We start from the raw sequence: 24,808 nt of genomic DNA, 5'->3' as shown, positions 1-24,808 counted from the left end.
TCTACACTAAAGTCCTGTTATGTCTTAACTTCTGTGAACTGTAATTTGGCTTATGCCAACAATACAGTATGAAAGTGATCATCTAATTAATTTAATGTTCATTGTGTCTTGTGGTGCTAATGGATGTCACGCCATTTGAGAAATCCTCATTATGATAGTGGCAATTTGAAAGTGTCTCATAATTCTTATTCATTTGTTCCTCATTTGGTCAACAAAAATAATTTTAAGCACCTACTATGTGCCAGGCAATACCTAGAGTCAAAACATTACATAGTTGAAAAGCTGTCTGATGAAGGAGGGAGGCATGTTGCCAAAAAGTAACATACAGTAAACTAGGCAGAGGCAGCATTTGGGACACAGAGGAAACAGAAACTGCCAACGCTGAGTAGGAAGGTTCACCACAGAGGTGAACTTCTAACAATTGTTGATTTTCTACACATGTGTGACTACGGAACATTGAAACCTGTTGAAGTCACTTTAAGAGGGAGAATAATGGAGAGGATGAACCAAACCAGGGTACATTGATGCATGCATGGAAATGTCACAAAGAAATTCCCTGTACAATTATAATATCTAATAAAAACATTAAAAATATTTTATCTTTTTAGAAAGTTGATAATTTTACAGTATTACTTTATTAATTTTTACTTATTTATAATATTTTGACTTATGAAACTTATGGAAATAGTTTTAATATCTGAGTTATTCTTTCTAAAAAACTGGCTTATCTTGGTTCACATAATAAGTATGTTAGGGGAAAATACCACCTAAAGTTGAAAAGCTGCAGTTTCTATAAGGAAAGCAGAAGTGATCACATAAAGTTTAATATTGGGAAAATTTAAAATTGTGAATTCAAGAAGGACAAAGAAGGCAACTTGTAAAATGTTTACTTTGGTAGAACTGAAGTAATGATGTGGATCTGTGAACAAATGTATTTTGAAAGGCACAAACACCTTTTCCACTAGTCTATTTAAAAACCAGTTTTCCATGATGAAGAGGAAGTAATAAACATAATGATAACAATTATCATATATGGGAAGCTTACCATGTGCCAGGCACAGTGTGGTAAGCATTTTTCATATATTTTTATTTAATTCTTATAAAACAATAGGATAAACAGAGATTAGGCTCAATTTTATGTGTGAGGTACCTGATACTTGAGGAGTATAAGTGAATTCTCCAAGGCCTAACCTAGAAAGTGACAATAGGGAAAAGACCCTTGAGCTTGTCATCAGAAGACCTGTGCTTGAACACCAGATACTGACCCTGTGACTTTGATAACATCAAGCAGTTATGTGTTCAGCAGAACGTTAACTATTTTGCCCATGGCAAAGGTCAATTTCTCTACTATCTGTAAATGTCTTCTTCAAGTTTTTTAAAAAAATATATTAATCATTTATGAAATTCTACTAGCAATTCGAAGGCTACACAAAGAGTTTTGTGACCTCATCTAAATATTTCAGATAGCATTCTTTCATGTGATTTGGTACTCCACATACAACTCTTCCTAATGTCTGAAGTTCCAAAGATATTAGAGGTTGACTAGGTGCATCATGGCATGTAGAATATAATACACTTGAGAGCACTATAGAGAGTACTAACAGGAACCCCTCTTCCTAGAGAAGGATTTGAGAACTTTACCATCCTCTATATGAAAGACAATATAAATATACAGGGTAATATCTTGACTCACAATTTTTCATGTACTCTGTTGACAAGTGAAGTTTGTTTCTTGCAAAACCACATTAATTCAATAAAAATTAAGAGAATAAAGTTGTACATGTGAAATTTTATCTAATGCTGTGTCCTTTCTGAGAAGCTGGGAGAATTTTCTTTTTCATTTCAGAAAAAATGCCGCCTTTTACTAGAAACACTTTCTAAAGGTCTACACTTGGAATTTTCAGTTCTGGACAACTATATTCTTCCTTCCTTCCTTCCTTCCTTCCTTCCTTCCTTCCTTCCTTCCTTCCTTCCTTCCTTCCTTCCTTCCTTCCTCCCTCCCTCCCTCCCTCTCTCTTTCTTTTCTTTCTCCCTTCCTCCTTCCTTCCTTCCTTCTGTCATCCTTCCTTCCTCCCTCTCTTTCTCCCTCCCTCCCTCTCTCAATGTGTCTCTCTCCCTCTTCTCCTCTTTCTTCTCTCCTTCCCTTCAAAGTCAGATTAAACACTCTATGCTTATAGCTCTATAAAACCTCCAATTATAAAGATGTGAGGAAGCCTTCAGAAACATAAGTAGATAACTCTGATGCATGAAACTCATGAATGCATTATTAAAACACTGAGCATCTCTATCAAGGCACCCAAGGAGAATTTGAGGATTATGGGCACTATTTCTTGTGTCAGGAATTTTGAGACACAAGTAGAATTTTTTTTTTTTTAGTGAAAACTGAGAGACAGAAAAGGTGTCATTTAGTAATATTAATGATAAACAATTTTCTACCTGTGAGAGTTCATATCACTTATTAGTATGTTTATCAGAAAATTCAGGAATCTGAGATTCAATGGCTAATTTACTCATCATATTAAACTAAATTCTTATAGAATTTTGTGAGATTTCAGCTCCCTTAAATTCCTTATGGTCTCTACTTGATAAATAAGCCTTTTAAATATGAGAAAATATAATCTAATACTTCAAGAAAGTAATGAAGACTATTTGCTTTATTGATTCTTTGCTGTGCTATATAGTTTAATTTTGCATTATTAAAGACAACCAAAATTATGGTAGACCACTTGCAAGTGGTTTCTCTGAAATTAGACCATGGAATTTGAAAATTCAATTTGAGTGCTATAACAAAGGAAAAAATATTGGGAAAAAGTAATGGGGATAGTTATTTGGAGTAATTTTAGAATTAATCTTGATTTATAGATACAACCTCATAATCCCATGACCCAAGCCACATTTCAGTAATAATTTCTACAATCAAATATAAACTTAAGGTAGTTCTATCACTTGAAAGCTTCTTCCAGTCAAGCAATTCTTCCAGACAAGCTTACACTTTCTAAGAATATGAATTTACAATTAAAATGAAGTAGACTATCAAGGTATTTGAAAAAATGGACAACGTATGCAAATCATCTGAATAATTTTAATACCTTGGGTCAGAAATGCCTTTGCAACAGAATATATGGGAATGACACGACTGAGCCAACAGAAGTGTTCCTTGATGAAATAACTTTAATCTGTTGTATAGGGAATAACTTTAATCAGATGTTTAGGAGTAATTAAAACAGTAGTACATTAAAAAATTTAAAATGCTAATAACATTTTAAAAGTTTACTACTTCTATGCATTGGTAGCATGTAGACGAAATGGTTTGCACATAGTTTGTAATAACTTGGGTAGCTCCTAAAAACTTTAAGCCACAGTTATACAAAGTTTATTTTAAATTGGATTTAAAATTGCTATTAGTGATTAGGTATTATAATTGTAGCCAAATCGAATCAGGAACAAAAGTTAAGAGGATGTTATTCCTCATCAGTAATCTGGATGTATAAATATATTGCAGTCTTTGGGAAATAGCTTTGGTTGTACTATATACATTAAGGAAACAGTTGAGTCAGCAGCTTGTAGAGTAATATTTATGATTATGTAATTTCTTTTCGTGGTTCAACAGTGAACAAATAAAGCTGTTGGAAGCAAACAGAGATAAAAGAGATGTCTCTAAAATAGCTAGACATAGACAAGTTCCAAATTCTCTTTGGCAGTCAAAATACATACAAGAAAATATTTCCAGCCAGATTTAAACTATCATTTGACCTTCACAAGTCACACTTTTCAATAGTGAGTGCAATTTTCTGAGACAACACTTTTGACCTTGAAGGTATAACTTGATATTTTATGTCCGTGTCTTAGCAAACTGATAATGCCTCTGGTCTCCAAAGTAAGTTTATCTAAAATTAGCATCATCATATGTTTAAACTGCTAAATTCTGCAATTCTTATTTTAATTATTCAGCATAGAAGGGCAGGGAAAAGCTATAGCTCCTAGAACTGTCTTTTCTTATTACCTAAGTCTCTTAGCTTTCTTAATGTAGGATGTTCCTCAGAAGCTGGGACTGAGGAAAGAGCTGCATTGTACTGCAGCTTGCAGCCTCAAATCTTGCTACAGCTCTCAGGCTAAGGATCAAGCTGAGCAGGACCAGGGTATTGGGTCTATGGGAACTGAAGCTTTACTGAAGGAAATTATAATAGGGTGAGCTACTTTTTCCTGGGCTGAAGCTTATTTGATTTTCACTCTATTTACATTGTTTCTCTTAGTGATTAAACATTTATTATAACAGAATGACCTTCCATGTTAAGTTTTACTTTCTATTTCTTCCCTCCCCTTGCACTTAAATGAACTCCATGCCTTACATTCTGCTTGAAGATAACAACTGCACTAAAAACTCTAGCTGTTGATTGCATCAACTCACTGCAGTTGGACATTCTTAAACTGTTCAACTTTAATTGCCTCCAAGTCTTGACTCTCTTGTAATGCAATAGCATTTCAAAAGCTAGGGAGCATGTTCACTAATTAGCAGATAGGGAAAGAAAAAAAAATCAATGCAGCAAAATTAAAATTAGAGACCACTAACCTAGCATCTCAACTGTAAGTAACTTGAAATTAATTTGCCTTTCATAGGAGAACCTGAGTCTTCTTACCTTGAATGTGAATGACTCTGTCATGATCCAGAGTATAGTTGTCCGAATTATGATCAGCCCAGCAGACTGAAATCAGCACCAGAAGAAGTAGACTCTTCATCTTTATGGCTCAAAGAACCTTCTTCACTGTGAAAACACCACATATAAAGAGGCTCGTGAGATTTGGAACCCTTTGGAGTGTTGCACTGCACAACTTATTACCGCCTTATCATCATAGAATGGGTCTGTAAAAATATTTAACCCAATCTGTTCAGAAAGTTACTGTAGCTGTTTTTGAGAGCTGAAGATGGCAGCTTTGAAGAATTTTAGTTCCCCTTAGGCAGTCAGAGTCCAAATAGTGTTTAACTCTATCTTTGCAGAATAGTAAATCTAGAAATTTAAAACACTGTACTTTTGACAAAAAGTTATATTAAGTTGCAAAGAGATGTGCTAAGGACATACATACACCCTTAAAAAATTTAACTCTCTGAGTTCACGTACAAATTATGATAACAATTTGATATATCTATACATGAATATTTATCACCTGTTCTAATTAGGAACTGAATCTTAAACCACAGGAAATAAAGAATATTGCATGAAAGGTGACTTTATCATTCATTTTACATATGGCTTCCTAAGAAGGTTAGTCTTACTTGTTCTAAATAGAAAAGAGGGCAAAAAAATAAATGCCCAATTAAGCAGAAGTAGTTTGTTACAGATTTACTTACCATCTTAAACATTGCTTGGCTCTATGGTGAATAGTTGAAAATTATGGACAAACTAGGTTAGAATTATGCATGCTGCCACTGCAGTCATCCTGATTGATTTTTCATTCATTCCAACCTAAAATGCTGACGCACCAACTTAAGAGTGCCAGGTAGGGTCCCTGCAGTCAGCAGAGCCATGCTGCAGGAAAGTCCCTGACAGGCTGGCAGTGCAATTAGGCAAATGAAGAGCTGAAATAGCCAGGGAGGCACAGCTCTGCTCCTAAGTAAAAAAGGCAGAACCATTACTTGCCTGTCCTTTATCCAAAGACTGACTTTGATTAAAAAGGAGGGGGGGGGGACAGAATCCCTTTCCCCAAAAACTTTGTCATTGAAAAGACCAAAAAGTGATTCTAAGCAAAACCAACCTTATAATCTTCACAATATTTGCCAGGCAAGAATTTCAGTGTAGTTTTTCTATTATAATGTGGGGAAGCCAAGGCAAATATTACAAAGGACTTTCTTTTTTTCTCATGCATATGGAAGGTTTAACAATACCAGCTATTTTTAAAATTGAAATTGCACAGTACTGGCTTCTCACACTAATTTGCTTTTTCCCAGGAAAGCCTGACTCCCTGGAATACTTATTAAGGTTTCTATCTGTTCCTGGAGGTCCTTGAAGGTGAGCTGTACTCCAGGGACTAATGTCCTTACTGTGCTTCCCAGGTTTCCTCTGGGACTAAAAATCACCTCTCTGCATTTTCCCCTTTGAGTATCTGCATTGCTGTGATGCATATGGCTTAGTCTTTCATGTGTGCTGCAATTCCTTTTCTTCATCATGTCACAGGAAGAAGGTACAGGATAAGCAAATCACACAATTTAACTATTTATTCAGAAAACAAAGTGTGTCATCTCAAAATTCTACCCAACTTACTAATCATATTTTCAGAAGTTCACTTGCTTATTCCTCTAAGGTTGTTTGTAAAATGATAATTTCTGTAGCTGTTGACTTTTGTCCATAAGATTACAGTTAACAAATATTACCTATTTTTAGCTTAGAATGTGCTTTGGGTGAACAACCTTAATAAAGCCAATCTTTTGAAATTCATAATATAATTGAGTTAATTGTATACATAAACATGAAACAGCAGTCAAACAGCACCAGTTGCATGGTGTACTCTGTTTGTCCAGCAATCAGAGAAGGTACATTGTAAAAAAGAGAGTGCTAAAAACCCACACAATTTCAACAATTAAAAAAGGGGACATTCTAGGGAAGGAGTAAAGGTGATCAAAGGCAAAGAATGTGTTAGATTATTTTTCATTTTAGTATAGTCATCTACAGTTTTATTTGTGGGGAATTATAACCACACGTGGTTAGAGTTGTGCATCTTACCACTGTAGTTACCTTCATTTTTATTCATTTTTACACACACATTTATAGATCCCATTGATTCCATGCCTCAGACTTATGCCACTAACATACGTTCTACTGAGGTAAAGTATTAAATGCCCAATAGCCAAATTCTGAAATTCAAACATTTTGAGAACATGTGCGTATGTAACGATAATGATAATAACAGCAGTTTCTTTTACTTGGATGTCTACTCTTTGCCAAGTCTTATGCTAGGCACTTTGTATACAGTAGCTCATGCCATCCTTATAACAATATCACAAGACAAGTGTTTCCATTTTTCTGGTACAGTTATCACGCTGAAGGTCACTCATCTAATGCTTCACAACATTTGAATTTATCTTTAAGCAAAGGCAACACCTACTTTGAGTTGCACATATTTTTCTAGTACAGATGCTTAATGTGTTATTTGTTGTCTTTTTAATTCAAAACTACTCTAACCTTAAAACATTGACTTCTATTATATGTGAATATAAACTTTTTTGTTCAAGACTTACATATGAGAAGGCAGTTAAATGACACTCTTTTTTATCGTTGTGCCTGGACTCATTGGTGGTACAACCTGGTAGCATAACCCTGGGGGTTCACGTGCATGCCAGCAATCACTCACATATACATAAGCACAGATACACACACCATCTTTGAAAGGGCTGATGATATTACACATCTGTAGTGATTTCTGAATAAAACAGAAGCATATATAAATTGAACATTTCTGCATGCCTTACACTGGTGTTAGTGCATTCCAGGGAGGAGAAAGTGGAAATTATTTTTGCCACCCTAGCAGCACAGCAACTATCCTACCAACGGACATGAAACCAAACTTCAGACTTCAAATCAAACTTTGGGAACACAGTCTTCAGGTGTCTGAGAAAACTGCAAGAAGGTGTTGCACACCAGACCAATATCCTTAAGGGCATGCACTATGGCAGGGGTCCATGTGCTGGTCCCCAGCAGACAAGGACAAGTCAGATAGGTGGCCATGTGAGTGAATCTGAGTCTTTTCTATTTGTATTTTGTAATGACAAAATAACCCACTTAAGTGTGTTCTTCATATGAACACAATTTAGGAAATTTGTGGGACCAGTTACTATTACCAGCCTCTGAATTAGCACTTCCACTTCACCTGCAGCCCACACATCAATGATCTCTTTCTGCAGCCTATCAGTCATTGCTACTATGATGTAATACATTTGAGCCATATAAGGACACACATTTCAATTTAATATTTATTGCGCTTTTCATTGTCTGCAATTTTGATAATGAAGATGCAAGTATACCTTAGCCACTTACTTGGAATAGCTTAGGTTTAGAAAAAGCCATTTTAAAATGCCTACTTTATTGCCTATCACTTATGGATAGGCATGGATATTTCCACAATTTATTTGTGGTTTCTCTTCCAAATTTAAAAATTGGGAACTATTAGTGAGTCATGCAAATCAAATATGGGAGTTTGAGTCTCACATTTTCATGACTCTCAAAAATATCGTTTTGAATTTATGAATCATTTCTCTTTATTTTCCTTCCCATATTTTGAAATCAGCTTATTTCTATCATATTTTCCCCCCAAATTTCCATCTTTCTATCTTTTCTTTTGTTTTATTTTTATGCTTCTATTTCTCCATTCATCATCTCAAATTTTACCCAGGCTTTCCTACTTTTTCCTTCTCTTTTCCCTGCATTTTATTATGTTTATTGATTTTTGCTAGTTGATAAGGTCATAGTATTATCTGTCATCCAAATCAAGACACAGAGTAAAATGGAGAATGTTTTATGGTTATATGATGGAAACAGTAATATGCAAGTTGTGGTTATGTATGAGTGCAAAGAACAAAGGTAAAATTTATTTCCATTACTTGGGCAGCCACTGTCTAGTTGTGTGATGATGGAAAAAGTCATTCAACTGCCTCAGGGTCAGGTTATTTATTGGTCAATTAAAATAGTTGATGTCAAAATGTCAAAGTCTTACATTAGTTATTATTATTATTTAATAGTTTTTCTTAGTGGGGATATCAGGCAATTCATTCTTCTTACACTGCATTTTTGGACTGTCCTCAGCAAATGAATTTACAGAATTTTAAAGGGGTGATATCAATAATGCTTGTTTAAGTAACAATTCAATTCAATTACTGCTTTTGGCTGACTCTTTTCTAGCTCTCTCTTAGAAAATATTGACAGAGTTTGGGCACACTCAGCAACCCTTCACATAATCAAAGTGCCTTTGCTTATTGGCCTGTCTGAAGATGTTTTGGATAATTCCAGAACTAGGGGTCAGACTTCTCAAAAAACAAAACAAAACAAAAAACCCCAGCTTTTTGAATGGATTCTGCAGTGGTTTATTTTATGCTTATTGATTTTTTAAAAACAAATATAAGAACATACTTTAATAAGAGGAAAATTGTATTTGGCATTTACAGGGCTCAAATCTAAAGCTTTTTATTAAATATCTAGGGTATGTGGGGAAAGCAGAACATACATTCACTAATAGGTACAGGGACTATATTTCTTGTTTTTAAGTAACTGAATTGCTGAATGAATAAACGAATGATAAAATACAGCATGATTTTGACACCCAAGTTATAAAGTATGTTAAACCCTAAAATCTTTCTAAAGTGATTCGTGAAAGTCTTGAACATGTTGTTCAAGGTTTATTTGCATGTAATATCTTCAGCTGGAATTTATTCTGTAACCCAATTTATTTTCTAACCTTGAGGTTAGAGATGGAATTTACAGATACAACATATCATTGTATCTATTTTGTATCTATTTGACTTATTTACTGGCTATGAAGGGGGTAGGAAGAATAAACTATATTTTGTAGTCTGACCTTTTCAACTGGGAATATTTTTAAAAAGGTAACAGGAATGGGCAAACAGTTTCCCAAATCCTATCATATGACAGAAAGGAAAGAATACACAGCATGCTTGTCTTATTTGAAGATGTACTACATACACACAGTTTTGACCAGGCACAAAAATGAATTAATTAAAAATTCAAAAAATTTTCAAAGCAAAAATTTAAAATTCCTGTGCATACATCACATAGTTCAGTTGGTATGGAGAGGCTCTTAGTTAATCCCGAGTTACTGTAAATTGTGTTCAAGTTGTGTGGCCCGCTGAGATTTGTGAAAATATGCCTCCCAAAAATCAAGGTAAAAGTTATGATAATCTTCCAAGATGAAAAGGGCACATAATGTGCTTAATTTAAGTGCTAAATGCAAAATTTTACATTTGTTTCAAGGTGGCATATCTTTAGAATATGGGAAAAAGAAATCAAACATCCACAGCACAGCACTGAACCCTATGCATCTGGAGCATTCATGGTTTTTTCCTCTATGATAATCTCCTTGGAACCAAATGCTTCCAGATACCAAGGATCCACTGGAAGTTGGAACTAAAGTAAAAATGGACTTTATTGTCATTATGTATTCTTAATGACTTTTGCATACCACTATGCATTACATCACAGGGTGGGATAGCATGTGCACACAAAAACATCCATTCATTCTTAAGATATTTTTTTGTATGTATTTACATGAGCAGTCACCAAGACTCTTAATATAGTCCAATATTGTTTGTTTAATTGTAGTGGATAATTCATAATCTGTTGGAGAAAAAATGGCATGACAGATGAATAAAATATGATCTTAAAGAACTCAATAGAAGTAGAAATTGCTACAGTAATTCTGCTCCACCTCCGAGCTATCTACTTGTGAGCTCTGCCTCTGTGCTATCTGCATTTGTTCTCACTGCCTCCTACAATTTTTTCAGTTATCTGAGATTTCTAGGTTTTCAGGGACATTCTTCCATTATTAAAAGTCTGTTTCTCAACCCAATAGTTGTTAGCAGAGGAAGTCAGTAAACTTATGTTAAGTAATACACTTTTATGATAATGATATTAAAATGAAATAAATTTCTTATTTTTCCCTCTGTTATTTTAGGGGATTTACTCTAATTTTGTTGCCATATAACCCTGATTTTCCCACATGACATTTTAAACCACACAACAACCAATATGAGTATTATATTGTGATTCTATGCATCCTTCATAGAACACAGAAGAAAACTTCATATTTTCATATTATATATAAAGAAAACAATCAAAACTTATGAACAATTCTTAAGACTATCAAATGTCTCACAATATAGAATAGCAGTTTTTCCACTTTTCAGGAAACTCATAATTTCTTTGAAGTTTAAAGTTTAATATAGTAAATACCATGCTATTACCATGGTGTATTGGTATTAGAATAAGGATCAAATTATAAGAATAAGAACAAAAGCTAAAGGTAATTTTGACTAAAATGGTAATTCCCTCAGAAAACAAAAGTTAGGTGTGGGAGCACACAACTGTGATCCCAGCTACTTGGAGACAGAGACAGGAGGATTATGGTTACAGGTCAGCCTGGGAAAAAGTTAGTGAGATCCCATCTCAAAAACAAGCTGGGTGTGGTGTGACACATCTATAGTCCCAGCTACTAGGGTGGCAAAGGTAGGAAGATCACAGTTTGAGGGTGGCCCAGCCCATGTTAATGTGAGGCCCTGTCTGAAACACAAACTTAGAAGCAAAAGGACAGGGGATACAACTTAAGTGATAGAGTGCCTGCCTAGCAAGTGCAATGCTCTTGGTTCAGTTCCTTGTACACACAACCAACAATGTAGAGGAAATAGGGCTTTTTTTCCCCCAGAAACATCAAAGAAATTATTAACAGCTTAGGTTCTTTTCTCATTGCTCCTAACTATCAAATAAAAATCTAAAGACAAGTAAAGCAAATAAAATTAACCAACTTTCTTTCTAAGTTACTCTTTTTCCTCACTTTTAAATATGGAAAATAGCTCTCCTTTTCATATTATAATGCAAATAAGAATAAAGTAGAGAAGTTTTATGACTTTTTAAATGTGGGTTATAAAAATGAATGCAGAATCTAGCACACATGCACACAGCTAAATGAATATAAACTTCTTAGTTACAGGTTTTATAACTTGGAACAAAAACTTCTATAATGGGTTTTTAGAGAACTCCACTTTATATGGATAGAAAATTGATCATAACATCACTGAACTAAATTACTTTGGAAAGTGTTTCTAACTGAGCTAGCAAAACAATATTTTAAGACTTGATTTCATTTACAATTTCAACATCTCTTTAAAAGCTCAAAATCTCAACAGCTGTCACTTAAACATTACATTAAAAATACAACTGCAAATCATCTGCAAGCCAGCTTTGGTGCCATTGCAGGTGTGGCAGTAATACACTTTCTAAGTAATGCAAAATCCAAGACTAAACTCACCACTGTATCCCTTTCAAAATTCAGACCTAGTTGACACCCAACATGAACAAGGTAACTTCCATTTATTTTAAACAGGGACCAGATTTGGAGAAGATGCATAAAGACTTAAAAGAATATGTCAATCCTGATTTTGGACTACACAAAACTAGTTTTATGATTTACTGAGGAACTTATTGTACCGCCATGACAGAACATAAATCTATTAAAGTGATGGTCCTCAGCAGCAGAGACTTCTTTCTCCCAAAGACTTGTAATCACCACCTTTTGGTTGTCACATATATTTGAAACATTGTAAGAACTTTTGTAAATGCCACAATGTACCCCCCACCCATCACAACAGTAAGAAAAAGATATCTTCAAAAAACCTAAAGCAGATTTTCTATCGGTCTACATATTATGTCATGATCTCATTGGAATTTAGTTCATTGGTCTATGAGTAACAAAACCAAAAGGCCATGTCTCTATAGCAAAAAGCCAAAAAAATTTTCTCTGATTATCTTGGTAAATAATGACAGGTAAGCCTTTTGTGATACAAGATACTGAATTTAGTTTTGAATTCTAGTGATCTTTCAAAGTATTTTTAAATTTTAAAAATGAAATAATACTTACAACTTCTTTAATTGAGGCACCTGCTCATCTGAAAGCCAATATCATTTAACCCACCTTAGTCATTGAAGCATACTCAATTAGAGCTGACTACTGTAAACTGTAAATAACTCTATGATTGCAACTTTTATAAACAACAGTGACTTGTTATCATCTCAGAGCTAAATAAACTTATAAATGTGGTACATAAAAATATGGGCAGTATTTTCCCAAGAAGAACTCTCCATGGTTTTCCACTATTATAAATATGACAAAATTATCAGCCCAACTCCTTCCAAAGACCATCCCAGTCAACCTGGCTCTAAATTTCCATCATTAGAATCACCAATACAAAGTTCCCAAAGTTATTTTTCCATTTCAAATTTGACCACAGTTCTGTGAAATATTATGGAGACTCTCAAGTTATGCTAATGAAGGTCATGTTCAGGTGACAGGGTACCTGGGTGGGTATGAACGAAGTGAAAAGGAAAAAAACCTGCCCATATTTTTTCTGTAATTTTCATAGGAAGTAATGGTCATTCCATGAACAATTACACAAAAGACCAAGATTCTTATCTATGATAGACAAACAACAGTTGAGGATTGTGTAGTAATGACTTTTGAATATATTCGTGCCTTATAAATATTTGCAAGTATACAGATACATTTATATCTCAATGACAAAATGATAAAATGTAATCCTGAGAATGCAGTACTAGAAAGCAAGGGGACTGGTAAAATTGTGCAACTCTTATATAGCTGTCAGCCATCACTCTCAGATGGTAGTCATAATTGCACACCTGCAAATAATTTTTAGTGCATATGGTATTGCACAGACTGAGAGAATACTAACGATATAAATGGCATGGGAAATGTGCAAATGGCTGCATCAGACATTGATTTTAAAAGTGCTCTTAGTAAGCAATTGTTTAAAAGCAAAGCAAATACTGCTGAAAAATAAGTAGACTAGAAAGAACGAGGAAGAGGGAGTGGAAGAGGAAGCAAAGGAAGAGGAGTAATAGGACAAGGAGGAATTGAAGGAGGAAGAGGATGAAAAGGAGGGGTGGGGGAAAGCAGGGACAGGGAAGAAAAAGAGTAGTGTTCCTTAGTACTAGTGGATACATAGGAGCCAGCAGTCCAGCTACTGGAAATGGGAGACATGACTTGAGGGGTAGACATTAAAATAGAGAAAAAGTCCACCATGTAGGCTAAGTAAACAATTTGGGGACACCCAGGGAGGAGAATCACAGCATTACATGTATCAGGGGCTCCTGAACTATGCGTAATGACATATGAAGCCACTATTCAAATAATTATTGAGCAACCTCTTTATGTCAGACATGTGGAAATATGGTCAGCTTCAGGCCTCAGAATAGTTACCATTAAGATAGTCTGTGGATCAACATAGCAAATCTGTATGGTAACAGAACAGGTGCATGGAGGCACACATGGCATACTGCTGGAGAAAGAGGGGGACCCTCCAGCATGCAATGGAATGTTCCCCACTCCATCAACCCCCCTCCCCCAGAGCTGTGCAAAGCAGCAGTCTTGGCAGATACCTTACACAGCCTGGCAGGGGATAGGAATGATTTCATGAAAGTGATTGCTCAGCTGGACCTGAAGTTTGAGAAGATGGTAGAGAAGGGGAGGAGATATTACTGCCTATGAGAAAGTCACATGCAAAGGACATGATCTGTGAGAGAGCTTGGTGTGCTAGTATGATTGCATGTAGTTCAGGGTGAATGTAGAGGGTCTGGTCTTAATGGACTGGCTAGACATGGGGTGGGACAGGCAGTTAGGGACAGGATCAACAAGCAGAAGCAGGGACAGGCAGGTGGGGGCAGGTACAAGAAGACCTTGTACTCTATGCTAATTTTCACTTTTCCTGTTGCAAACAGATATTCTAAACAAAGTGCCACTACCACTGCAGGTTACTTACTTAATCTTTAAGTAAGAAAACTGTAAAAGCATAACTGTGTTTAAGCACAGTTAAAGGAGGGATATTCTTAATTATGTCATGTAGGCTCTGTTTACTAAGAAAGAGGCATGTATGCCACAGTTTTAAAAGATTTCAAACTTTTTTACTGAAGTGAAATGTGAAGCTTTCAAAATCTAAACTAAGGGTTGACCTTTAGTTATTAGATTCTTACTCTTCAGTAAGGCCAGATTAATACGGCTACTGTTATAAATTCAATGATCAATATAATGAAGGAACACATCAAAAAATGAAAACATTTTCATATTTTAACATGGTCCTAGGGATATTTTAAAGGTGCAACTCAATACCTGCACCATAACTCTACAATGCAAGTTTCCATGTGGTAGAAACTGTGTTCACCACTATGTCCTCTGTCACACAACAGGAGCTGCAGGAGCACAGTGTGCCCTGAGGGGCTATACCTGGCTTTGCACAACACACTGTAGGCTGGATAGCACAGGCTAATGTTGAACAGTACACAACCTGCATAACCATATGGTATACACCTCTAAATGCTAGACATACCATATAAATGTAAGCACAGAAATGAACACACAACTTACTTATTAATCAAAACCATATTTCATAAACACGTAGAGCAAAATACAGTTTTCAAACTATAGTAGACCCTTGGTGTCTGTGGTTGTGTGATCCCAAGGAGCCCACTATTGAAAAGAAACCATGAATATGAATAGAGGTCAGTGCTGGACTGCAGGTGCTTGGTTTGTTTTCCCATAATGTTGGCCAACTTCCGCCAAAGACATGTTGCCTTTCCACAAGTCTAAAATATTCACGTTATCACTAAAATTAAGACTATTAACTTTTACCTTGTGTTTGGGGACTCTTTTCTTTTTGAGAGGCATATTTTCACAAAATTAAGGGCAGGGAAACACTCAGTAGGTCATCCAGGGATTTAAACACAGCTGACAATAATGAGTGACGGACTGAGGGCTGATCAACAGAGCTGCGTAATGTGCACACCAGAATTTAACATTTTTGATTTGGAAATATCTTTTGATTTATTCATTTTTTTGGCTGAATTTAGTTAAAACTACATGGAATAAATCCACAAATAGGGCAGACTTACTGTATTAATGAAGCACGTAAGATTGTTTGACTCAATGCTAATATTTAAAGAATGTAAATTCCTTGAGGACAAAGACTTTTTTTTTTTTTTTTTAGTTTTTATCCTCTTGGCATCTCGTAAATTTTCAGTGAGTACTCAGTGAAGGAATAAATGACATTGTGATGGTTCTAAGCACAGATAGATAGGAGCTTGAAATATAGCTCATTGAAGTTAACTAAGGCAATTACTAGAATAACTTGGTGACTCCATTATTTGTGTTGACTGACATGACTCTGTGGCTTGTGGATGACTCAATGTGCCATGTACAAAGTTTGTTGCGCATTTAAAGAGAATAATTTACTATGACAGAAAAGGCCAAGAGCTTAGCTTAGCTATACTTTTCTGCAAGTGTTTCCACACAAGTCCTTCAAGCCTGTTTGTGGAGAATATAAAGTGTTTGTAAAGCATTGACATTGGTTCTTGCGCTGACGGTCCACCTCATCCACCTCTTCTCTCCTTTACTAATCCCCAATCCATGAGGTTGACAGAATATTCTCACGCTAATGGAAAATATACACAGTTTGATCCATCAAAGGCTTTGTGTAAGTAGTACTGGCATTTTGTCAACCCCTCATTATATTTCTCTACCCTGGTACACCAGAGATTGTTTGAAATTGTACTAGAACCAATGACTGAGTCAAAACAAAATTTAGGGATGGAAAAAATGTGGTCAAAAAGAAAAAAATAACATGAAAGGAAAATGAACAAGACTTGAGACCAAATTACCTATCTAATTTCTTCCTATCTGATAATTGAAAATTTCCTTAATAGATTGTGCCCTTGAATCTATTCTTTGCATAATTGTCTGACTGGTCTTAAGAAAAAATTATGATAAATAAAACAAAGAAACAGCTATTGCTAGTGATGAAAAGGTAGAAGTGAGGATAATTAGTCTGTGATATGTAAACCTGTCTTATGAGACTTTCTGGACTCTCCTTGTCCTTTTCTATCAGGTATGGAAATCTCCCTTTGCTCACCTGAGAGACAAAGACAGTGAAGTCTATATACAAAGACAGTGAAGTCTACATATCTTAAGTCTTTTCTGAGTTGGTAATATTAATAGAAACCATAAAGTATGAAGGCTTAATGTCATTGGGTTTCAAATATTAAATTCTAGCAATGAACTAATTTGGAGACAAGCAAGCTATCTGTTCATTGTGCTAATGTCATACACCAAATTCAATGCAAGCAAGCTCCTGTCCACCATTTTGGAGCCAGAGTGTTTAGGACAGCTCTCTGAATGTACAGCACTGGGCCAAGATGTGGGAGTAGACAGTAAAGCAGGTGGGTGCAGAATGACAGAAAACAAAAGAAGATCATTTCAATTTCTGGAAGTTCAAGAGCTGGATAAGGTTTATTTCCTCCACATCTGGAAGGGTGTGTTGTTTTTTTCATTCCTGAATTTCAAGGGAAAAATTTCATTCTTTAAAAATGTTGTTGCTAAAAAGAAACAAACAAACAAGAAGAAGTTAATAGGTGAAGTTGATTGTTTGAACCTGAAGGTAATAGGAATTTAAGAATGGAAAACAAAAGGAAATGAACTTAAAAATTATGAAATGTGTCCAACAAAAAAAAGAGCACCTGGTGGTTAAAATGAAAATCACCCACAGAAAAAGACAAACCTTATCTCAGCTGAATCATTAGCTTCATTGCTGGTTTATTCAAAATCAGTTTTGAAAAGCTGCACACAATGTTAAATATTCTCTCTGTATGCAGCGAATTGCCTAAGGTTGCATCTGCTAGTCCTCTCATAGAGATGAATAACATGGCACTCAGTTGGAAACCTCTTGACCACAATTTGCATTTTCTAGTGATAGTGGAGGAAAGTCGTTTCAAAATAAGCCTCTTAACAACAGCATAAATTTGTGTTCAGCTACATGAATAAAACAACAAAAAAAATAGCTCCTCATTGCCATCAAAGCATTCATTCAATATTTTAGGAGGAAGCACATAAAATGCAATCCAAGAACCAAAATATCACTCACCATTATGAAATCCAAACCAGGAATGAACTCTTTAAATCCCAGTAGATTGCATTATATGATTAGACACTCAACTTTGCCAACTAAAGTGCAATTTCCTTAATCAGAGCAATGTTCCCATTGTATTGTTATTGCTTGTATGTTCAGCATGTATGCCTATAAAATGCTCTCATTATTTTGCAAGTTCTATGTATCAATGTTTAATGTTGTGATATGTTCTATTCCTTAACCTATAATGGAAAGAAATAGAAATTATGAAGATTGATTCTTTCATATTTTTGCTTTCAGTTTTTGTTAGAATATTTAAATCTTAGATATATATTTTGTAGAACATTCACAGTATTGCTGTTCTACTGAAAGATCAAAAGACTGTTTTCACTTTTTTTTTTTAAAGATACAATCATAGGATAGGCAAGAAACTTCATGTCAGAAAATGGGCCAAGTGGAATGAAGTAAATATGCTTTTATATCTACTTATTCCTTTCTTTCTGTGCAATCTCTTCCTACTTTCTCTTTTGAGAACTCTGGTGTCTGGGAGATTCTAACTACTCACACCTCTGCATTTCCAGACTCACTCCTCAGACCTGCTGTACTGACACAAGTGTCTAACCCTCTTTCATTAAACCCAACAGTTTTTCCATCCTTAGTCTTCTGACAATCTCTTGCTTCTTTAATATTAACTTTGATTTAAAGTTTTATCTTCTACAGTGAACATTTTGGGCAATGAGAAAAATATTTTCTCTAATATTTGGTCTTCCCAGTGACCATAGAGCCACACCATCCACCCTGGCTGCTTCCTATGAAGCACCAAGCTACATTTCTCCCTCTGTAGGACATAGTGTCTGCCATTCTCTACTTAGTTCTCTTTACCAGTTAAACTTTTCAATACCCACAATGGATCTGGCATGAATTCACTGGCACAGTCCCCACTTTAGGAGACCCCATTCTCAATTGTAAAATGAAGTTGCTTCAAAATACTAGCATAATTGCCCAATCAAGTTCTCTCCAATAATTAAATGCACATGAAAAGCAAATGGATGTTGACCTCTTTTGTGGGTATCCACAATTTTGGATAGTTTCCTGGCTAAGACTTGCCAAATGCAGTTTTGAGTCTTTCTTTTCTTCAGAATGAGCATTTGAGGAAAGCTATTTAAATGGGAGATTTTAACTGAGGAGATTGTACCACTAGAAAATAGTGCACTCAGGGCAATGGTGGACAGTAGAAGACAGACTTCTTCTGACACCCCTTACTTATCTGGTGACAGGTAGCTACTAATAATCCCTTCAATAAAGCAGCAAACAAAGAAAACTGAGCTGAAGGCCATGCAATATTCATTTGTCATCCACAGCCCACTTGGCCCATATCTAATAAAGCTGAACAGCACGATGGGGAACTTAAATTCAATGCTCTGTGTTCAAGCTTAAGTACAAGTTTTAGTACAGACATTGTATTTGCACAGCCAAGTGTCATTTAGAATGAGCTGTCTGGAGAATTTACAAAGGCTACAATAGATGCATAGTCTACCTTATTTAAATTTGCTCAGTCCATTTGCCAACCAACTCCAATTATTAGGTCCTTGTTTGTATGAAATTTTTTTTTCTCCAGATAAAATTAATCTGACTGTTCTTCTTACTTACAAGAGTGGTGTGGGGATGGTTAAGGTCAGTAGACTTAGCCAAAACCAAAATTGAACATTTGGAACACCCAGATGGTGACAGTTTCCATTGTCAAACTGTTATATACATAGAACCTGTGTAGTAATGAAAACCACAGTTACAGACATTCGAGTAGCAAAGATTACTACATTTCCAGCTTGTCCTATGCTTCCCTGGAGTGGAAAGCTGCTAAGTGGACATTTTTCAGGGTGATAATAAAAGTCCTTAGAAATGAAATACATTATTTTCACCATATAGACACATAAAAGGGAAAAAGGAGTCTCTAGAAGGTAACAGAATATCTACGAAACCAACTTCAACTCCTTTAATACTTTGCCTAAGGCAAGTTATAATGGGGTGATAACATCAAGAGAGCACATAGGGGTGATTTCACACTTGAAAGTGAAATGAAATGTGCAAAGTAGGCTAAGTAATGGCCAATTACTCAATGGAGAGTTTTTAAAAAATTTACTACACAACTCCAGAAATTTCATTTTGCTGTGGTAATATGAAGTTAGTGCATTAATACACACACACATACACACACACGTATGCAATTGCTTGCACATGTACATATACACCTAATTAATTAATCTTCACTAATTTTAAACCCAAATATTCATGTGTTATTTTTTTTCATTGTATTTATAAAGAAGTTTTCCTCTTAAAAGATAAGAAATTCTACTCTATCAGGTATGTTCTATATCTATAAGACATTCTACATTGTATAAGAAAAACAAAACCCACTAAATTGGTAATCATTCTTTCTTAGCTTCAAAACTAGAGAACTAATGTTATTTTACACTTACAGTATTATTAATTCCTTCTCTTTCTTCAAAGAGCTATGTTTTTAACGACCACCCAGAATTTTCAACTAATTGAAGAATTAATCTTCAGCTTACTTAAGTAGGAAGGCTGCCTGGGACACATTCCTGGCATCAGAACTCTATCATATCAACTTGTGCTAGATATAAATATGGGACAACCTTGAATTTTGAAAATACCCCCTTTTTTGCCCCTAAAACAAACATAGCAAAAAAATTAGTGAAGAATTTCTGATACCTTTTTTTTTTTTTTAAGAAAGATTGCTTCATTATCTGAGCTTTGAAAACTCCAGGAAATAAATAAGCCACCCAAGGAGATCACAAAAGGCAGTTACAGATGTAGAAACAGGCTTTCAGTAGTATGATGGATTTCTCAGTTTGGGAAAAGTAGATGTTATTCAAAGTGGAACATTTAAGCCATGGAATTCTCATCAGTTGTTTGGTAATGGGAGAAACATCTGTAATTAGGGACCCAAAGATTTTATTAAGAAAATCCTTTGATGAATACATTGGGTTCTAGAACATGTAAGATTTCAGGTAACTTATATTTAGAGTCAGGTCAGTGCTATTTTTATAGTTTCATTGTACCACATTAGGACTTAGTAATATGAGTTTTATATATTTAAAAAGTCATACATCTTTCTTTTTGAAAAAAGCCTTTCCATTTTTATCTCATAAATTATGACATTATGTACTTCTGATTTTTGTCCTTAATAGAAAAAAGTCTGATACAATTTGGATTTTGGCAATGAAGTTGACAAACATTTTTATAAGTATTTATTCAAGCATGTTAATATGGTTAATTATCAAATATAGTTCTAAATAATATAATTTTGTTTTATTAAAATCTTAACATGTTTTATCATCACAGGTTTTTTGTTGTTTTTGCTGGACTGGGGTTTGAACTCAGGACTTTATGCAAAGGAGATACTCACAAAACAGGCACTTTACTGCTTGAACCACACATCCTATCCATTTTGGTTTGGTTATTTTGGAGATGGGGGTTTCATGAAGTATTTGCCCAGGTTGGCCTTGAACTGCCATCCTCCCAACCTCAGTCTTCCAACCAGCTAGATGTGAGCCACTGGCATCCGGCTTACTATCACAAGTTTTATATGTATGTGTGTACTACTTTAGAGAAGTATAAAATATGGAAGTACAAAATTATGAAAAAAAAATTATCCATGGCTTCTGCCTCTGATCAAAATGGAGTAAGAGAGGAAGAAGTTATTAAAAAGGAAATGGAGAAAAAAATTTAAAGCCCTCAAGTTTATGGAAATTAGGCAAAAAACTAAATGTAAATTAAGAACCACCTAACATCACTTTCAAAAATGGCTATGAACAATGAAAATGCTTTTCAGTACCTTAATCATACTTATAAACTATGGTAATATTTGTAGAGAAAGAGAAGCTAGCACTAAATGAGGCAAATTCAAATTTTATGGCAAACAACACAAAGCTACTAGGAATGCAAACAAGTAGAAAAATTTAAAAAAGGGTAAAATTAATCTGTGGACTGACCCAGAAAAGATTCAGATGACAGACATAGTAGATAAGAGCATTAAGGGATAATTATATCTATATTACAAAGGTTCAAGAACATAGAGGATTATTGAATGTGTTCAATAGAAGCAAGGAAGACACAATAGACCTACATTAAATATTTAGGGATGGAAATGACAATATCTGAGGCAAAAAAATTTACTAAATGAGATTAATGGCAGGTTAGACAAGTCAGAATAAAAGATGTGAACTTAAAGGCTTTGCAATTGAAAATACCTCACATGAAACATAGAGAGAAAAGGACTGGTAAATAACAAGGAAAAAGAGCATAACTCAACTGAAGGAAAACTTAAGTGACCAAATAAGCATGTAACTGGGAACTCCAATTTCATATTTAAAGGAGAAATGGGAGAAGGGAGAAGAAGTTTTGAAGAAATAATGAGTGAAAAACTTTTCAAATTTGACAGACTATAAATCCATAGATACAAAAAGCTCAACAAATCCCAATTACTAGAAATATGAAGAAAATCAAATGAAGGTCCATAATTACCAAAATACTCAAAACCAACATCGAAGAAAAAGTCTGAAAGAAGAAAAGAAGACACATTATTTATAAAGGAGTAACAAAGTTGAGGACAGATTTCTTATCTGAGACAAAGCCAGCAAGATGATAGTGGGGTATAATCTTTAAATCACTGAACTAAAGTAATTGTCAACCTAAAATTCTTTATCTTGAAAAAATATTCAACAAAAACAAAGACAAACTGAAAATGTTGTCAAACATACAAAAAATAAAATAATCAATCAATCACCAGCAGTACAATGATGGTTCCAAAAGTTCTTACAGAAGGAAAATGGTATTATGTGGTAATCTGGATCTATGTATATAATGAGGAAGGCAAAAGTATTAACTATATGGATTAAAACGTTTTCCTTATAATGTAAATTAAGATAATTAACATCTTAAGGCAAAATGATATAAGCATATGATGGGGTATGTAATAGATTAAAAGTAAATTGCATAACAACATTTGCACAAAGGCCAAATTCAGGGGTCACAAAACTATAACATTGTAAAGTTCTAATTCCCAGAAAGTAATATTATATCAACTGAAAGAAGACTGATAAGTTAAGATGTGTATCATAAACCCTAAAACAAGTAATTTGTCGAATAAAGAATCACAGGTGATAAGTCAATAAAGGAGAAAGACTGGAATATTTAAAAATACTCAATTGTTCCAAAAGGAGATAGAAAAAAGATGAGGAATAAGTAAAAAAGAGCAGAAGAAGCAAATAAAGAATTAACAAGATGGTAGACTAGTCAACAGTTATGTTAAATGTAAATTGATCAAGAACTCCAATTACAAGGCAGAGACTGTGAGAAAACTATATGTTTCTGAAGAGATATTCAAGGCAAAACACATCCTGTCTAGGAGGTTGGTGCCAATGGCAGTAGGGGAGGAAATAAAGAAAGGTTATAGGAGGGTGAATATGGTGGAAAATTTATGTACACATGTATGTAAAAGGAAAAATGAGACCTGTTGAAACTCTTCCAAGAATGAGGTGGCAGGGAGATAAAGGAGAATGATGGAGGAGGTAAATTCAAATAGTATATTTTTGATATGTTGTGACAACTTTTGAAAGTATCACAATGTACACCCAATACAAGAATAAAAAAAACCTATCTCAAAGGGAAATAAAATAAAAGCATTCTGATAAGTAAAAACATAAAATGGTAGAAATATATATGACAGGTAAATGTTGGAAAAATATATATGACATTAACATTAATCAAAAGGAAGCTAGAGATTATATTAAAACCAAAAAGTGCAGGTTTCAGAATAAAAAATCAGCAGGGGAAAAGGGGGGGTAATTTCATAGTGATAAAGGAATCAAATAATCAGGAGAACATTATAGAATTGACAATATATGTTCCTAATAGTGGAATTCAAGTTACATGAATTAGAGCTAATAGAATTACAAGGAAAGATTAAAATCCCTCATCAATAGTTGACAGAATAAGTAGACAGAGAAATCAGTAAGTATACAGAAGTTGTAAATATAGTATAAATCAACTTCATCTAATTGATATGTATAGAACAATCTACTTAACAGTAGCAGAATATATATTCTTTTTGAGTACATATCAGCCATTTACCAAGATAAACTATATTATGGGCCATAAAACACTTTTCTATAAATGCAGATGGATCTGGGTCATGCAAAATGAATTCTGTGACTATAGAATTAAAAACAAATATCAAAATCTATTTGGAATATCTTTATGTATTTGGAAACTAAACTACAAAATTCTGAATAACTCAAAGATTGAAGAAGAAATAAAAAAGGTAATTAAAATTATTTTGAACTAAATGAAAACAATAACATAGCGCAACAAGAATCCTAGAATGCAGGGAAGCAGCATTTAGTTAAAAAAAGTATAGTTTTACATACTTATATAAGAAAAATGTCAAACCAATGACTTCAAATTCTATTTTAAGACAGTAGAAAAAAGTGAGCATATGGAACCCAATGTAAGTAGACTGAAGAAAATGATATAAATTGGGTATTGAGGGGTAGGGGGGAGAGGGAGGGGGCGGTGTGGGTGGTAAAGGAGGGGGTGGAGGCATGGGGGAGAAATGACCCAAGCCTTGTATGCACATATGAATAATAAAATTAAAAAAAAATCAATTAAACCAAATGATGGTTCTGGGAAAAAGTCAATAAAATCAATAAACCTCTCTCCAGGCTTATCCAACAAAGATAAAAAATAACTATTATTATTATGCATTAAACAGGTCATAGGTACACTGGTTCTATACATGTAAAAAGATTATGAGAGAATATTATGAAAATATATCTCACAAATTCAATGAATTAAATGTAATATTCAAATTCTATAATGATAAAACTCTAACAAGAAAAAATAAGATAGCCTGAATGAGCTGCACTATTAAGGAAATTGAATTCATACTTAAAAACTAACATTTTCACAAAAACCCTTGTTCCTTCCTATTATTGCTTATATTCTCTCTACAACAAAATTAGAAATAAGGGCAAAATAGTTTCTGCTGGGTATTGGGGGGGGAGAGGGAGGGGGCGGAGTGGGTGGTAAGGGAGGGGGTGGGGG

General features: G+C 34.5%; 1 protein-coding gene across 3 annotated transcripts in view; it reads right to left on the bottom strand.

Moving 5' to 3' along the window:
- Window positions 1-24,808, bottom strand: part of Hapln1 (hyaluronan and proteoglycan link protein 1) — a 69,973-nt gene that overhangs the window by 25,104 nt on the left and 20,061 nt on the right. The window contains exons 1-2 of one of the 3 annotated variants that reach the window (XM_074077147.1): window positions 5,348-5,540; window positions 4,638-4,763 (exon numbers count right to left, since the gene is read on the bottom strand). In XM_074077147.1, coding sequence (XP_073933248.1) covers window positions 4,638-4,737 — 100 coding nt within the window. In that variant the 5' untranslated portion in view covers window positions 4,738-4,763; window positions 5,348-5,540. Of the gene's footprint in view, window positions 1-4,637; window positions 4,934-5,347; window positions 5,541-24,808 lie in introns of those variants that run through there. The other 2 variants (XM_020167075.2, XM_020167076.2) reach the window with 2 other exon arrangements.

This window comes from Castor canadensis, chromosome 6 (assembly GCF_047511655.1).
Source record: "Castor canadensis chromosome 6, mCasCan1.hap1v2, whole genome shotgun sequence".
In the NCBI taxonomy this organism is placed as follows: domain Eukaryota; kingdom Metazoa; phylum Chordata; class Mammalia; order Rodentia; family Castoridae; genus Castor; species Castor canadensis.
This window is presented reverse-complemented; position numbering and strand designations above follow the sequence as displayed.